This window comes from Carettochelys insculpta, chromosome 19 (assembly GCF_033958435.1).
Source record: "Carettochelys insculpta isolate YL-2023 chromosome 19, ASM3395843v1, whole genome shotgun sequence".
Lineage (NCBI taxonomy): Eukaryota > Metazoa > Chordata > Testudines > Carettochelyidae > Carettochelys > Carettochelys insculpta.
The window spans coordinates 15,076,426-15,093,459 of record NC_134155.1 but is presented as its reverse complement, the minus strand read 5'-3'; the positions used below and the strand labels follow the sequence as shown (position 1 = coordinate 15,093,459).

At 45.7% G+C, this 17,034-nt stretch overlaps 1 protein-coding gene across 3 annotated transcripts in view; it reads left to right on the top strand.

The window, feature by feature from the left end:
- Positions 1-17,034, top strand: part of CAMKK1 (calcium/calmodulin dependent protein kinase kinase 1) — a 229,187-nt gene that overhangs the window by 196,225 nt on the left and 15,928 nt on the right. For all 3 annotated transcript variants that reach the window (XM_075013387.1, XM_075013386.1, XM_075013388.1), the window contains 2 exons: positions 4,216-4,344; positions 7,501-7,604. In XM_075013387.1, the coding sequence (XP_074869488.1) occupies positions 4,216-4,344; positions 7,501-7,604 (233 nt within the window). The remainder of the gene's footprint in view (positions 1-4,215; positions 4,345-7,500; positions 7,605-17,034) is intronic.

Here is a 17,034-nt window from a genome sequence, read left to right as displayed (position 1 = left end):
TTCCATATGAGCCTTGCAGTGGCATCTGCATGGATATGAAAAAGGACATGAAAAAACTTTATGATGTTACTTTCCAAAGGGAGGGAGAGGAAACAAAAGCCCAGTGGTATGTTGACGACACGCCCAGAATGACCTGCGGTCCATGTCTTTCCCATCACACACTGGGACAGAAGCCTATCGTGCAACAGGGCAGCAGTAACCGTGGAACAGTGCATTGCTCACAAAGTTGAACTTGGCAGTCCTAAGGGGGACACACTCCTTCAACTTCATATACCAGTGTGGACATGCACCTTCGACTTTACAACACCCTGGGCTAGAAAATCGACCTCGATAAATTTGACCTAATTCCGTAGTGTAGACATAACCTATATTTCCCCTCATTCTGTTGGCAGCTAGCAACAGGAAATGAAAGAGAGGGGAGTGGGAATCTGTGAGACCCCTGTGCTGCCCTTGCTGTCAATGGAGAGTTTGCGCTGCTAAACAGGGGTGGCACTATGAATGGGAAACATACATGCCCAAAGAGTCAGAAGGCTTTGGCACAGCTATCACCATCAGAAGACTTCCCCAGATTGGGTTGGGGGGAGGGATCTCAGCTGGCTAGTAGCTGCAGCTGTCTGAGGCTGCCTCTTGCTGTAGCCAGAGAAGCCACAGGTGGTTCTGTGACTGCTGAGGCCATTAAGCTAGGAACAGATAAAGAAACTGGAGTTACCCCAAGGAACAGAGATCCCCCGTAGGAAAGGAGGGCTGGGAAAGAGGAAGCAAGTCAGGCTTGTTGGGGGAGTATAGCCCCAGCTGGCTGGGGAGCACATCCAAGGTAGAAGGGAAGCAAGCATTTGGGAGAGGTGATGGTGACCACACGATAGACTGGCACGTAGATAGGAGCAGAGGGAGAAAGGCAGGTGACTTCAGATTTCCAGCAGCCCAGTGCTCACTTTGGAGAAATGGTGTTTGCAAGTGGCTTGCTCAAATGGCAGGATAGGGTGCTGGGGGAAGGATTTGTCAGAGCTGATTGCGTATCTGCTGGCTGTGGTACTTTATTGAGCTGTAGACTATACAGGCCATGTCTACATGAGAAGCTTCTGTCGACAGAAGTCACTGTCGGAAAGGACTTCCCGGAACAACTTCTGTCGACAGGTTGCATCTACACATAAAAGCAGACCCAAAGAGCAAGCCGCTCTGTGGACAGAGAGCAGCCAGACTGCCTGGCCCTCTCTCGACAGAACGGCTGACCAGAAGCTCTGGTAACAGGGCTGTCCACGAGCCAACAGCCCTTTCTGTTGACAAAAAAGGCCCCGGAGCACCTACACGGCTGTTTTGTTGATAGAACACTGTCAAGAGAGCTTTTTTATATCTGAACAGAGAGAGCTAGCATGCTGCCAGCAGATGTGCTGGTTTTGTTGACAAACTGGCGACAAAGTGCATTTTGCATGTAGAAGCGCGGTTTTCCTGACAAAAGTTCAGTTTTTCTGCAAAAGCATCTCAGGTAGACATGACCGCAGTGACTTGTGAAATAGGAGGGTCCTGGAGACATGGCTATGGAATGTCTGAATTAAGAGGAGATTAATCTGCGGGGAGTTTGCATGGGTGGAGAGGCAGGAGGATAGTATATATAGTCATGCAGAGGTGTTAGCAAAATGAAGAATGCCTCTGAGATCCAGGACCAGGTGTACCTTAGCACTACCACTCTAGACTCACATTCGGATGGGGCAGATAACTCAGGTGGGCCTACAAATATGTTTGTCGCCAAACCCACAAAATGTTAATCTGGCCCTGGTTGTGAGGCTAAATAATATACATGTAGGTACATGCCATTCTGGCTATTGTTATACTGGCAGCATTGAGATCAAGACATGTAGCTTCTGTTGCTGTCAAAATTACCATGTAATCGTTCTGCAAACCTCCTGACTCTAGAACAGTAAATAAGCCCCAAAAGAGAGAGATACTCCGTGCTGCTTTGTATATTTTGTTTTAGGACTGATGCCATTTTTAGCTATTCTTAGTCACTGAGAAGTCTCACCTATTCAAAAAGATACAGAGCTGGGCCGTGAGAGTGGATTGACTGTATCAACCCTCGCTTAATTTGCAGCTTGGATGTACCTCTCTTGTTGGTCACAGTTATTCTAATTGGCTACGTCTACGCTAGCCAAAAACTTCGAAATGGCCATGCAAATGGCCATTTCGAAGGTTACTAATGAAGCACTGAAATACATATTCAGCGCCTCGTTAGCATGCGGGCGGCTGCAGCACTTCGAAATTGACACAGCTCGCCATCTCGCGGCTTGGCCAGACAGGGCTCCTTTTCATAGCTCTGTTCATAGGAATAAGGGGACTTTGAAGTAGCTGGGGTCCTTTCGAAAAGGAGCCCCTTCTGGATGAGTTGTGCAGTGGCGAGCCGCGTCAATTTCGAAGTGCCGCGGCCGCCCACATGCTAATGAGGCGCTGAATATGTATTTCAACACTTCATTAGTAAACTTCGAAATGGCCATGCAAATGGCCATTTCGAAGTTTTTGGCTAGTGTAGACACGGCCAATTTTGTTCTGCAAACTCACTTTGGAATTGCTATTCCTGCCATCACCACCCCCCAAAAAGAAATCAATGTGTGGGCGGGAGACAACTTAAGGAAACTGCTGTTTCTCAACTGTGTTGCTGTACAGAATAAACTTGTCTTCTAATTAAAATGCTCACACCACTAAAGTATGTCATATTTCAATAAAAAGGGTTTCATTTAGGGTTGACAATGATGCTTTGCTTCTGCAGGGGTTGCTATAAGGGTGAATAATCATCTTTGAAATACGCAATTTAATTAAGTGCCATAAAGAAGGTCTTTACTGAGCTCTTGAAAAGTGCTCTGGATACCTGCATTAAACTCCTTTTATAGTTTATTAGGCCATGAGCATCAATCTTGCTGAACGCTGTGGGCTAGCCCCAGGAGGAAGGGAGGTATTTTTAAAAGGACATTGGATGCTGTTCTGATTAACATTCATAGGAGCCAGTCCTTGGACAAATACACTGATTTCAAAGAGCCCCACTCCAGTTCGATTTGTTTATACTTGAAACCCCTTGTATTATGCAGCTTATTAGACCACAATTATACACAGGCCTTCCATGCCCTGACCTGATCTACATGGCATTATGGGGCAATGCTATTTAATTACAAGATCATCTAGTAAGCCATATGGTTACTAAATTTGCGGAGCAGGGAGCATCACAGAAAAGTGAAGTGCTCTCTTGCAGGGGTGGGAAACATGGAGAACTTCTGTAAGATGTAGGTGCATCTGAGGCTCCTAAGCCATGTAGGAGCCACCCCTGTTGTGTTTAGTTATATCCTAGGGAAAGAAGACGTATCCTCCGACAAGCCTCATCCTTGTCCCTCGCAGCTATCTGTGCCTCCTTCCCTTGCCGGCCTCCTTAGCCAACAATCCCGTAGCTTGCAATGCTAGCTGTCTCCCCTGAAGATGCCCCTATGTTGGGCAAACAAGCTCAGCAGCTGAAAGGTAGTAGGAAAGTGGCCACATTTTTTTACTGATGTGGTCTGACCATAGGTCTGTGTAGCATCTAGGCCAAAAGGTAGTTGTGTGTCCATTTGTACAGCCATGTAACCACATTGTGCATAGGGATCTCTTCAGGAACCTGAGACCTCACATTGTTAGGCCACAATGTCCAGGCTGGGCTATTGGATTAGATGTTTACCTACATGGCCTGATTTCCAGAGATACTGAGCATTGGCACCATCAGCTGAAGTCACTTGTTAGAGAGCATGCACTGCTTTGCAATTTTGAAAGACCAACCCGCTTGTTTGGGTGCCTACATTTAGGCACCTAGCTTTGAAATCACATTGTAGCGTTCTTCCTGGGCCTGGGTTGATAACGTGTATGCATATGGAGGAAAACTGCTGATGATGACTAGGATTTTCATAAGCTTTGATTTAATTCAATGGGAATTGAGTGCCTAACCCTCTTAGCTTCTTGGAAAATACCTGCCCTTGGCAATTAGGGCTGTTAATTTCTTACTAAGTTTGCTCTGTAAAGGCACTGTACTCAGTCACTGTCGTGTGCCCACCTATGTGGAAAATGGAGCCATGCTGACTCGCAGCTTGCAATAATAATCCGCCGTCTATTTCTTAGTCCCACCCCCCCATTAACTAATATCCATACTGTTTAGGATTCTCTGAAGTGGCTTCTTCACAGCTTCCTTTTTCTTCCTTTTCTGGGTAGCTGCATCCCTGGCTGACAAAGTATGGGGAGGACCCACTGCCTTTGGAGGAAGAGCACTGCTCTGTGGTGGAGGTGACTGAAGAGGAGGTGAAGAACTCTGTCAAGACAATCCCAAGCCTGCCAGCCGTAGTAAGTGTCAACAAGGTATCTCTGAGGGTTTTAAATGCCAGGAGTTATGTCACGTTCTTTGTTCTATCAGCCTGTGAAGCAATCTGTGTGGGGGTGGACAGATTTCCAGCATCTGAGGTGTGTGGGTTAGCCATTCAAGTCAGTGGGAGTTGTTCATACCTTTGAGCCATGCATCTACCTCAGAAGGTTAACTGGTACAAAACATGTGGGGGGCCTGATTCTGCAGCCCTTACCTGTGTGAACATTGACCCCAAAGGGGCTACTCATATACTAGCCGGAGGGCCATGCTCCCCAGGTGGCCAGTAACAGGGGAAGCTAAGGATAAAACAAATGCAAATTTGTGAAGACTGTCACCAGTAAAGTCCAGTGCAAACACCACCACTGGAAAAAGGGAAAGCCATGGTGGAGACTGTTGGGGTGTTGGCATTGTATCCTGTGCAGCTGCCTTCGTAAGCAGACATGGTAAGAAGCACAGTTGCAAATGGCCCAGAAAATCCAGCATAGGACACGCTCTGATAGTTGTTGAGTATGTTCTCATTGGATCAGCAATAAGGAAGGGCCTGCTCAAAAGCCCATGGCAGCAATGAATCTTTCCATTGTCGTCTTTGGGCTTAGTACCAAACAGATAGTCAGTAGGCACTAGGCATCTCTAGAGCTATAGCTCTGAGAACTGGGATCCCATTCGCTTCCCATTTTGAAGGCAGTTTAATCATATGTCATTTCCCCCCTAGAAATAAGTGTGTGCAATCTTTTCCTGCAAAACCTTCTATATGGTGAAATAATAAACAGGCTGAGAAACATTGACACAACCTTCTGCCCCACCAGAAGCTGTGTTCTGAACCACCCATTCTGCTCTAGCGTTTAATTTTTTTTTTAATTAAAAAAATGACATTGTAATGAAATGGGAACACTTTACTGGCTGCAAATTGAGGTTATGCTTGTGTGTGTGTGTGTGTTTGTGGTGTCCAGATGTCATGAAAATGACATATGAAATGCAATATTCCAGACAAATTCACACTAAGATCCAGAAAAACTTCCCTGGCACAAAGCTAAATGCCTGTTTTTTCAATTATTGAAACAGAATATTATTAATATGTACTCCCTATTTTAAAAAAAGAAACGGGATAAACCAGGCCTAAAGCCTACAGAAAGCTATTATCTTGGTGACTTAAGAACTGCCACAGATTTGGGAGAAAAATACTAATACCATCCCCTAATCTGGGAAAAATTGATAGACCAGAGCGACAGCCAATGTGTAAATCAGTGCTGCTTCACTGACTTGTTTCAACAGAGCTACATCGGTTACATCTGCTGAGACTCTGGCCCCAGGGTTCTCAGAATTTCAGAATCCAATCACTGAAATATTGCAGTTTTTGAGCCTGCCTCATCCCCCCATATCTTTTGGATAACACTCGACTGTAAAACTGCTTCTGAAGTGTCTGAAGGCCTTTTCTTTTTTCTGAAAATATTTGTTAAATAGTGAAAGCCAACATGGGCTAGCCTATATGACAGTCATGGAAACTTCAGTACTCCATTTATCCTTGTGCATCCTCACAATATCCAAGGTCTTATACTGTTCTTATCAAGATGGCATCTGATACGTTGATATCTAGAAACAGAAATAATAAGGTCTGTTAGTAGCAAAAGTGGCCCCAAACTTAAACTTTATGTATGTGAATAGAGTCAAGGATTGGGCGTGTACAAAATCTGAGCTGGAATCGAAATCTAAATTTAGTAGCTACCCCTCGTAGGAGGAGGTAATTGGGGCAATTCTTTCACCCAGCCACTGACATGGAGTGGATGTTTACCTGTCCTTGCTTGGGCTCGTGATAAACCCAGATTCTAACTCGTAATGACTCTCAAACCAACCCTATGAGGCAGATATGTGAACATTGTTGTTTCCATTTTGCAGCTGGGAAAAGGGATATAAAGTGGCCAGATCCTCAGCTGGTGTAAATCAATAGACCTGTGCTGAAGTAAATGAAGATAATCCATTTACGCCAGCCAGAGGTGACTCGAGAGGCACAACGCCCCTCCGTGCCCTTGGCAAAATGGTAACTGCTACATGGGGTGCCCCACATGTCTCCTCCCTGCCATTCTGGGTGCTGCTCCCTGCACCTCCAACCCCCGACAGGCCCCAGGCACCCAGGTTGCCAGTGGAGGATTTGGCCAAAGAGGTTTAAAGTGACTTGTCCCAGGTCACAGAGGGAGTCCTTCTCAGAGCTGGAACTAAATCTTAAGAGTTCCTGTCAGCCAGTCCTGTGCTCAGGCAACCAGCCTGTTCTTTTCCCTCCAGTCCGGAGGCAGGGAACCGAAATTCCAGCCCACCAGAGCAGTGTGTGTGTGTGTGTGTGTGTGTGTGTGTGTGCCTGGGAGAGGCAGGGAGACAAGCCTCTCCAGGGAGTGTTTCTCCATACTGCCATTGCCCTAGCCAGGGGAGGGGGCAGCAGTGGTGGTGCGTCGAGGTAAGTGCCCCCCATCATCCAGACCCATTCACCCCCATCCTACTTTTGCACCCCCTCCTGTTCAGACCACCACCCCATCCTGCTCCTGTGCCCTCCCTCCCACCCTTATCACCCACCCTTAACCTGTTCCTGCACATCCCTCCCATCCAGAGCCCCAGACTGCTCCTGCACCCCCCATCCTGCCTAGAGCCCATACCTCCCTGGCAACCGCATCCCACACACTGAACATTTTTGGTCCCACCCCAGGCCCACAGAAGTGTTAACCTGGCCTGGGGGAAGTCCTGAATCTCAGTCCCCACTTCTCCACCTGCCTGCCCATGACACTGGATCATGAGCGGAGTGAGGTGCCTCAGTCAGGGGCCACATGAGTGAGAGGCTTGGGAGTTTGGGGTTTTTTTTGTTGTTGTTTTATTTTTTTTTTGTGCATCTCGCTTTCATGTGGCCGCTGAAAGAATTTTCATGTCACTATTGCTAGCAGTGTTTTACAAGCAGAGAGCTAACTTCAGTAGCCAAAGGATCAGCATTTATACCATCAGCTGTTGTACAGATCCCTCTAGTTCAGTTTTTAACTGAAAAAAATGTCATTAAACTGTTAAAGTCATCTTTGTATTCCTCTGATCTAGTGTTTAGAGTGATGAGAATGCTTTACCGGTACCGCCTATCTTCTCTGATTTGCTTTTCTTCTTCAAAGATTTTAGTGAAGGCCATGCTAAGGAAACGCTCATTTGGAAATCCATTTGAGGTTCAGGCCAGAAGAGAAGAGAGGTCCATGTCTGCGCCAGGAAACCTACTAATGTATGTATGTCTACCCCTTCAAGTGCTCAGTCTGAGCTCTGTATGGCCACTTTAATAAACAGAATAATGTGGGAGGAATAATGGAAACAGTTTTCAGATAATTTCCTTAGAATTTAAAGGCAAAATTCATGTTGACTCAGTCAGTTGAATTATATGGGGGGTGAAAAGGTTCTCAGGTGTCAGGTGGGGGTGAAGTACAGTGAAACCCAAAGCAGAACAAGGACAACAGGACCAACAGCCAATGTGGGCCCTGGGACAATGTGAGGGGGGAGGGTTCTGGCTCTGCATCTGTGGGCAGAAGGGACAGGGATTAGGACAGTCAGCCAATTAGCACCTCCCGGACCACAGCACTGGACCTCACCCCCTTTCACAGCCATGCATGCAGCACTATCGCAGTAGTTCAAAGGGACACGGAGCTCAGGTTTCCGCCACTGTCAAAGCAGCAGCAGCAGCAGCAGTGGCCGGATCTCTGGGCCCCTTTGAAACCCCAGATCCCTATATAACTGCCCCAGCGCCCCCCACCCCCAGCAGTGGGCCTGAATGAAGTAAACACTTTTGTGTGGCTGCAGCTACCTTCATATTCCGAGCCCCATCCTGAGCTGATAGAAATGGACGCAGCTCCACAGACCTCAGCGAAGTCCCCTGAGTGCAGCTCAGAGTCTGGCGTTTTAGCCAGTTTGTTTATTATATGCTTTTTGTTGTTTAAAGAGTAATCACACAGCAAGCTAGTGAAATACAAATGAGTGAAAGTCAGCTGGGTAAATTAGTTCTTATGTGAGTAACTGTCCAAGAACGGCAGAAGGAGAAGCTTTGCCATAACCTTCTGAGAACCAAAATTCCACTGTAAATTTACCTCGTGATAAACCAGCTGTGGATACTGAACTGCATTCCTGATCCAGAAAGAAAAAAAACATGCTGCAGCTACATTGGATTGAACTGGGCTAACAGCAGAAGTGCTCTTAGCATTAGGACCTTATCTAGAAAAGGTTCCAAGAGAGTTCCCTGGGGGCCCAATTCAGTGAAGTGCTGAGTGCTTCCTGTTGGAATTCTGCCCATGTTCAACGCCCGTTCAGATTGGGCCTGTAGTGAGCGCAGAGCTGGACTGTGCTCTCTGATTTCTGCTGTCGTTCTCGGGCAGCTCCCTGAGCTTCAGAGTCTATGAGCTGACAGTTTCAATCCAGGCTGGCAAGTGAGATGTCATCCGAGGGACTGCTCTACAGGCAGTGATTTTTAGCTTCAAGTACAGTCTCAGGGACATGTCTGAAGAGCATTTCAAACATGTATACTTAGCACGAGGAGCTTATCTTCACTTTATATAACCCTCAGGCCATCCCCTTCCTTCGCTCCCCAGCCAGCAGTTCCTCTTTAGGCGCCAGGGCTGCGCTCTCCATCCAGGGAGGGAGGGATCTGGGGCTGTGGGCTTGTCAGGTGCAGGGCTGGGGCCTTGACCTCCAGCTGACATCCTCCCTCCCTCCCCAGCCTGTGGGGAAGGCAGCACTCTGGGGGCAGCCCCCAGCCTGCTGGTGCCACCCAGGCCTGTAGCTTCTCCAGGGGGTCTTTGCTTGGGATAGTGGCTGCCCCCATCCTGCAGCCTTATGTGAGTAGAGTAGCACTCTGGGGGCTGACCCTGGCCTCCAGCTGTCCCGCCAGCCCTGCACTATTCTGGGGAGGTGACACTTTTGGGGCTACCTTCAACCTCCGGTGGCCTCCTCCATCCTGCAGCCTGTTTGGTGGGATGCTTTAGGGACTGCCCCCCACCTCCAGTGACCCCTGTGGCCTACTGGCAGTCAGGGGGCCCAGGCTCTAGTGGCTGCCCCTCCATCCTGCACACCACACCCCACAGCCTGTACGATGTTGAAGGGATGAGGCTGTGGGGACTGTCCCCAGCCTCCAGTGGCCCCCATCTGGCCTGCAGGCTGTGGGGAGGGAGGGTCTTAGAGCTGCCCCCAGCCTCTAGTGGGAGCCCCCTCTCCTGTAGGCTGTCTGGGGAGAGGGCAGGCTCTGGGGGGCTGTCTTCCCTCCAACTGCTCCTCTGCGGCCAGCAGGCTGTCTGGCTGAGGAGCCAGGCTCTGAGGGTGGGCCCATCACCCTCCAACAGCCCCTCCACAACCTGCATGCTGTCTGGGGAGGGGCCAGGCTCCAGAACTTCCCCATCAAGCTTCAGCCCTACACAGTCTCCAGGCTATCTGCGGAGGGACCAGGCTCCAGGATCTGTGCCCTTCTAGCAGTCTGCTGCATTGTGTAGGCTATCTGAGGGGTACCAGGATCTAGGCAGCTGACCCCCTCCAGCTGGCCCCCCACAGTCTGCAAGCTGTCAGGGTGGGTAGGCTTTGGCTGCTTGGGGGTCACTGCCCCTCTCCAGCAGCCTCCCCACAGCCTGCAGGATGTCGGGGTAGGACCAAGTTCCAGGGGCTACCCCCTAGCACCCCCTCCTGTGGCCTGCTGTTGCAAAAAAAATTTTTGATATTCACCTTTTTCCATAAGCAAAGCTATTTTGTTTCTATGCATTCTAAGTAGGAGGGCTAATTGTACTAGATGAATTGTGTCCTGATTACATGGAGTACACCTGAAAAGAGAAATTGTGCCAGACGTTAAAAACCCATGTTTTGTGGCAACCTAACTATTTTAATTTACAATGGATTGTTCTGTATAAAAGGATCTCCAATATGAAAGTAAAATAAAACATAAATGTACGTGTTATGGACGGTGTCAAGCTAATTCAAATAAGTCTAGAACAAGTGTAAATGATAACAAATGCCTGTGAATTAACAATGTTAAATCACATTCTTATAGTGTAAGCACTTGAAATTGCAAAGTCTGGCTCTGATCCTGCATAGCATGTAAGTACACACTTAACTTTAAGCACGTGGGTAGTCTCATTGAAGTCCTATACATTTGATATGAGATCAGTCATGCTCCATGTGCTTTGATTTAAGCGTGTGCTTAAATAATTTGCTGGGTCAGGACCAGAGTGCTCAGCATCTTGCAGGGTTAATCATAAGGCAGTATGTGGACGCTGCTTCAGAAGCTTATATTTGGGAATAGTATCTGTTTTCAGAATGGTGGGATATATTCTCAGTTGGTACGAACAGGTGTAGCTGCATTAATTTTAATTTTAATACCACTGACATCGGCCAAGGATCTGAGCGACTGAGTCTTTAAAGCAAGAACACACAAAACATACCAGGAAGTTCTGGATTGATGAAAAGACCTGATATACTGTAGGGTAGGTGAACTTATGTGCCCTCCACTATCTGCCACCTGTTTTCAGTATGTACAGCATTGGCAGTGATATAGTTCTGTTATCCAGATGGCCCATGAGCTGCTATGTATGTCTGATCTTAGCCAGCATCTATGTGAGCATTTGGTTTGTAAGAAAAACAAAACATGACACTTCCCTCGAACATAGCTAAATTAATTCATACTCAGTTCTGTGCAAGATTCATCTTAATTATATAGGAGTAGCTCTGATGTTAAGAATTTAACTGGTCAAACCCAGTTAGTCTGCTGAAACATAGTGATTTTGCAGAAAGTACCAATCCTTTTGGCAGCACCCCTGCTTGTAATTATGAGGAAGGTGTGATAGAGTTGTAAAAGACACAGGTTTTGGGGACTTGAGCTTTACATCTCATTGAACAGGCAGTGTCCTCAGCTTCGCAGGTCACCCAACAACCATGTGTGTATCCCGCAGTGACTGAGAGGGAACAATATCTCCTACTGATTTACCAACATCAGTTCCTAGGAGCTCTGGATATTTCTGAGCACACCACCAGTTCCCAGTGGGACCCAGTTCTGCTATCCTCCCTCAAACAAAACTCCCATGAAATGGACATTGCACCCTTCATTATTTGGTTCGTGTTCCTCGGTGGCGATTGAGAGCACTTTGCACAGTCTAATAGTGAGCCTCTGTGTGCTGAGAACACACTGGGAACTGAAATGTGTCACCTTTATTACCTTAAAAGTAATATCTCAATTGTATTAATGAAGTAAACAGATTTTAAAAAAATCCCAGGAATGCTGGTTTTCCACATGGCTGACTGTATTGCCTTTGAAGTGTCATAAATCAGTGATTGTCATGTTGCACTTACTGCCAATTCTAGGAAGGAAAATTACTTTCATGTTCCTGTTTAGCAAAAAAAGAAAAGTAATTAGAAAAAGTTCCCAATTCCACGTTCAATTTGTGCAATTAGGCTGCTTGTAAAATAGTTGAGGTTTTTCTAAGCCATATGCACTGGGCGCTGCTGAAGTCAACTTGCATCTGTGCCAGTGTCAAGAATCTTCCTGCGCTAAGCCTTTTGACAGCTGAGTTAGTTTTTCACTATCTGGTGCCTAATTAACATTTCTGAAAAGGGATCTGTCCTTTAGAAAAAGAGCGAAATATGCCAATTTAACAGCCTACTTGTTGGGCTTCTGGGATTGGAAGCTGCCTGACTTAATTAATTTCTTCACAATCTTTCCACTACCTGCTCACAATATGCCAAGCTCTATTCTGGGAAATGCTTAGGGAAGAAGATGCAAAGTTTTTTGCAGTAGCCATTATAGATTGTGTTCCTTAAGAGGACCTGCTTTTAAAATAGTATTTAGATTCATGGGGAGGGTTTAAACTCTTCAATTCTTGTAAGATTTTGAAAAATTATTTCCCATTTGTTATTTATTTCTCTACTTAGATGTCTAGAAAGATGAAAAAGGCAGCATTGCATAGGCATATGTGCTGTATAATACAACTGAATGGAGCTAAAATAAAGACGGCTGTTTTTAGCAATACTGTTCATATAGCTTCTGCCTTAGGCAAAAGTACCACTGTACACGTACATCATTGATTAAGGTTGGAACTGTGACTAACTGCTACTAGAGGTCACAACACTGTGGGGCTGATCTCCTAGCTCTCACTTTGATCCCTACAGGCTGCTTCAGTACATAGGCGGCACAGAAAAGGCTGCCATAAAATAGGAGAGCCCTGATGGCTGCTCTGACGTATGCTAGGAAATCATTTTGGTCACAGCAGCAACTTCTTAGATTCTGAGCAGCTCAACGTTGGTGTAAAGCCAGCTGTAACTTCCCTCTCGGCTTTTTGGTCTGTGCAGTATCTCTCGGGAGATCTGTATTGAATATGACTCTGTGGTTTTGTAGATCCTGTATGTGGTGGGCCAAATTCAACTATGATGTAACTGTTACTGCAGTGGAGCTACACTGGGGATGAATTTGGTCTTTTGCTTTTAAATATCCAAGTCACTGAATACAGGTTTTAAAAAAATCCCCACTGTTCAGTGTTCTCAGTTAACTTCCACTCTATACACATTTATTCTAGGCATGTAGTTTCCCCATCTGAAACAGTTTCCTCTCATTAATGCAGCCATGATTTCACTGCATTTATCACTGCTAATACATCTCAAATTAACTGAAAGATGTTTTGGCTGATCCCCTTTACTTGTACATTAACTTTGCTTTCCTGTTGGTGACCTGTGGTTTTCAGCTTCTATAAATGAGGTGGAATTAGTCTTGTTATTTATAGAGCTTGATCCTGTTCTCATTGATCCATGCCCTGAGGCGCCTACAGTTTAAATATAGATGGCACAGACAGGAAATGAGGGCAGCAAGAGGCAAACTGACCAGGAAGGCCAGGGTGCTGGAACAATTTATATAATGAGGGCGCTGAGAGCTTTTGAACCAAACTGTAAATCCTCTTTATGATGGAAACCACCTTTACATCAAATGGCAAGAGTTTGTTGCAAACGAGAAGCTTTGGAACAGAGCAGGACAAGAACCACTTGATGCTCAAATGAAGAGAAGAAAGTGGGGATGGCTGGGCCACACTCTCAAAAAAACATCATCCAGCATAGTCCGCCAAGCTCTCACATGGAACCCGCAAGGAAGATGCAAAAGAGGAAGACAACGTGGACAACATGGAGAAGATCTACTGAATCTGAAGGACAACAACTGGGGTACTCCGAGAATTAGCCAGTTTTGTTCCGAGACAGAGTGATGTGGAGGAGACCTATGCTCCAGTCAAAGTACAAAGCTGCAGTAATGAGGCAATTCGAAGCAGGCAAAGGAGGTGCTAACATGCATATTCAGTACCGCATTAGTGTAATGGTGGTGGCGTGAATTTCGAAGTGCAGACTTTGAATTGCAGATTAGCAATGTAGATGCAGGCAGCTTCGAAATAAGCTCCCCCATCTACATTGTCAATCTGCAATTTGAAGTCTACATTTCGAAATTCACGCAGCTGCCCTTATGCTAACGAGGCAGTGAATATGCATGTTGGTGCCTCATTAGCCTGCTTCGAATTGCCTCATTACCATGCGAGTGCAAAAGCAGACCAAGAGTTTAAGTAATAAATACTTAAAGGCAGTGAGTGCGGTAGCACCCATAATTCTAATGTAACTCACATGCCTCCAGGGTGTGGTTCATTGTCCCATGTAGTGGCACCTAGACTACTTACAGAGAGAAGAAGAATGTCTCCTCTACAGCATTATCGGAGAGCCAACTGGCTTTGAGCTCAAACTGTAGAGGCTGCTGCACTAAGTTCCAGAGGTCCTAGGTTTAAGTCTGCCTGTCAGCAGTTACACCAGCAGCTGCGCAAGTTCAGCGAGTGGCTGTAACAATGGAACTTTTCATCTGAGTCACTGGTTCAAACATGACCAGTTTGGCTGTAACTGGCTTTGTGTCCATATGTTAATAAGTTGGCAGTCTCAGTCTGTCTCTTCTTAACCAGTGTTCATGTCACACAGAAAAGTTGTCAGGTTGGTGGACAGTCTCAGTGAAGTACAAGGATTGAATAGCCAAGCTGTCACCCCAGGGCTTGGTCCCTTCAAAACTGAACTGAGGCACAGTGTTGGGGCTGCCTGGGCAAGACTTTCCTTGTCAGTGCTGTACTTCCTATTTTGAGAGAATGTGCCAGTCCCGGGGGGTATCAATCCAGCACCTTTTGCCAAAATTACATTCCCTTTTAAAGCACAGCCTGTTGGCATCTGTAGCCCGGTGAAAGGCTTCATCATTGATGATGTTGGCAGGAGATCGGCTGCAGAAAGGATGCCAAGTTTGACATTGCCCCTAATTTCACAATATGTGTGCTTAGGGGTACATCAACACTGGGGTAGGGGGAGGAATCAACCCAGCAGTAAGTCTCAGAGCCCAGGGCAATGGGCATGGGCTTATAGGTCTTGCACTGGGAACTAAAAATAGCAGTGTAGATGTTTTGGCTTGGGCTGCAGTCAGGGCTCTGGGAGTGAGGAGGGGGATGGTCTTGGAACCTGGGCTGCCACCTGATCCCAAATGTCTACAGTGCCATTTTTCACTCCGTAGTGCAAGCGTAAGTCAGTTTGGCCCTTCCTACAGCAAGATATTTTTTCCTTGGTAAATGTACCCCAAGTCAGTTTCTTAACAATTCTAAAATTCTGCGTACATCTGCTATATGTGCGTGGACATTTTGACTTAAGAATACCTACACATTGTCAACAGAAAATCATGTCCAAGTAAATTTCACACTAATCTATTTTTCACTGCAAGGGAAGGATGTGTGTCCCCAGGTTCAGTTTGTCAGAAGCTGGGAATGAGCAACAGCAGATGGACCGCTCTGGGGCACCTGGCATCGGCTGCTGTTGGAGGATAGTATGTGGGGCTAGACGGACCTTTCGTCTGACCCAATATGGCCGTTTTTATGGTGCTTTTATTAAAAGCTAGGCTCATATTATGGTAAAGGTACATATTATAGCTGAATTAATGGTGCATAAAATAGCTTGGCCAAAAAAAAAAAATCACATCTTGTTACTCTAGAGTATCACATACAAAACAGCCCTTCATCTTCTCAATGGTTTCTGTTCTTAACTCCTGCTCAACTTGTATCCATTGACAAGTAATAACATCACGTCATAAGACTTCTACGTGCTATGGACACAGTCGCATATGCTGCTGAATACCCTCGACTCCCACTAATTTCAGCAGGGCTGTGTCTGCGCTTGCATTCCTCTTTCAAAAGAGGAATGCAAATGAGGGAAATTGGAAATGCAAATGAGGTGCTGATTTACATATCTCATGCTTCATTTGCATAATCTATTTTTGGAAGAGAATTTTCCAACAGAAAAAAACAGTGTAGATGCAGTTCTTTCGAAAATAAACCCCATCTTCGAAAGTACCCATCTCCCTATTTTGTTTCTTCTTCCATTTGAAAGAGGAACGCAAGTGTAAATATAGCTTAGGTGTCGACAGCACTGAACACCTTGCTGGAAGCAATTGTCACCCTGAAGAATCACTTGCCATTAGCACAGGTTTATTATTCCTGAGTGCACAGCACTGCACTAGGGGTGACAGCGTTAACTGTCATGTTTGCATATTTGGTCTTTAGCCTTAGTAAACATTGCTGATTTATACCCCAGTCTCTAATTGTTTATTCCCTAGGTTTTGTTGTATTCAGAAACCTGCTCATTTGCCTTTTGCCAGCATCTTTACCATTTTCTTCCTTTGTCTCATTGTTTGCCCTTAGGGACAGGTTTCTCTTAAGCTCATCTGCATATCTGCATCCATCTTTAAGGTAACTGTGTTTGTGTCTCCTGTCAGTGCGGTAGTATTGTAACTCCTTTCCTCAGTTGTCATGTGTGTGCTACTGACAACATGCCATTCTATCCTTTCATCCTTCATGTAGGAGCAGTTTTGTTACAGTAGTTACATGTGTGTCACACTAACATTTATTTCTAAAGGTTTTTTTCTTGTTCATTTATTTCTTCTTCTTTTCTTCTTTTGGGGAGTGCAGGAGGGGGACATGTGGTAGATATTAGCAGAGACGGGGCCCAATTCAAAACCCTGCCCCAATACCCGTAAAATTTGGGAATCTGAACTTGCAACTTATGAAAGATTAAGAGCTGTTGCCAGAACCAAATATGCAGCAACCAGTCCTACCAGTACCTCTACTTTTCAATTTCTGGGACTCTGCTGTGGTGATTGATATCTTGGTTTACATTTCAACAAACCTCATATCCATCAGACCTTCAAAGCAGACAGCATGCATATTGCAACAGATTCCACAGATCTTTTTACAAAGTGTGCTGTCCAATTTAAAACAACAACAAAATAATGTAGTTACTGTGAAAGAACATCTGAGTGCAAAATCCCACTGTGCACAGCCACCTCAAAGCACAGTTATTCTGCTTGGAATTTGACAGAGATTGTTTCAGACGAATGCTTGGAAATTAATCATGTCTCTTGAAATTCCACTTGAAAAGCTTCATTATTATGGAGACAGTTGTTTGCTTAGGAGCTCATTTATCACTGTAAAATAAATAGATGAATCAAGCTAGGGACATCTCCTGTTGTAAGTGTGAAAAGTTTTGGAGAGATTCTCCAAATGTACTAGGAAGGAACAGAACAGAATAAAAGCTAATTCGGCACTTTCCATAGCATTTGGATTGTGATACATGGGACTGGCGTCAGTTTT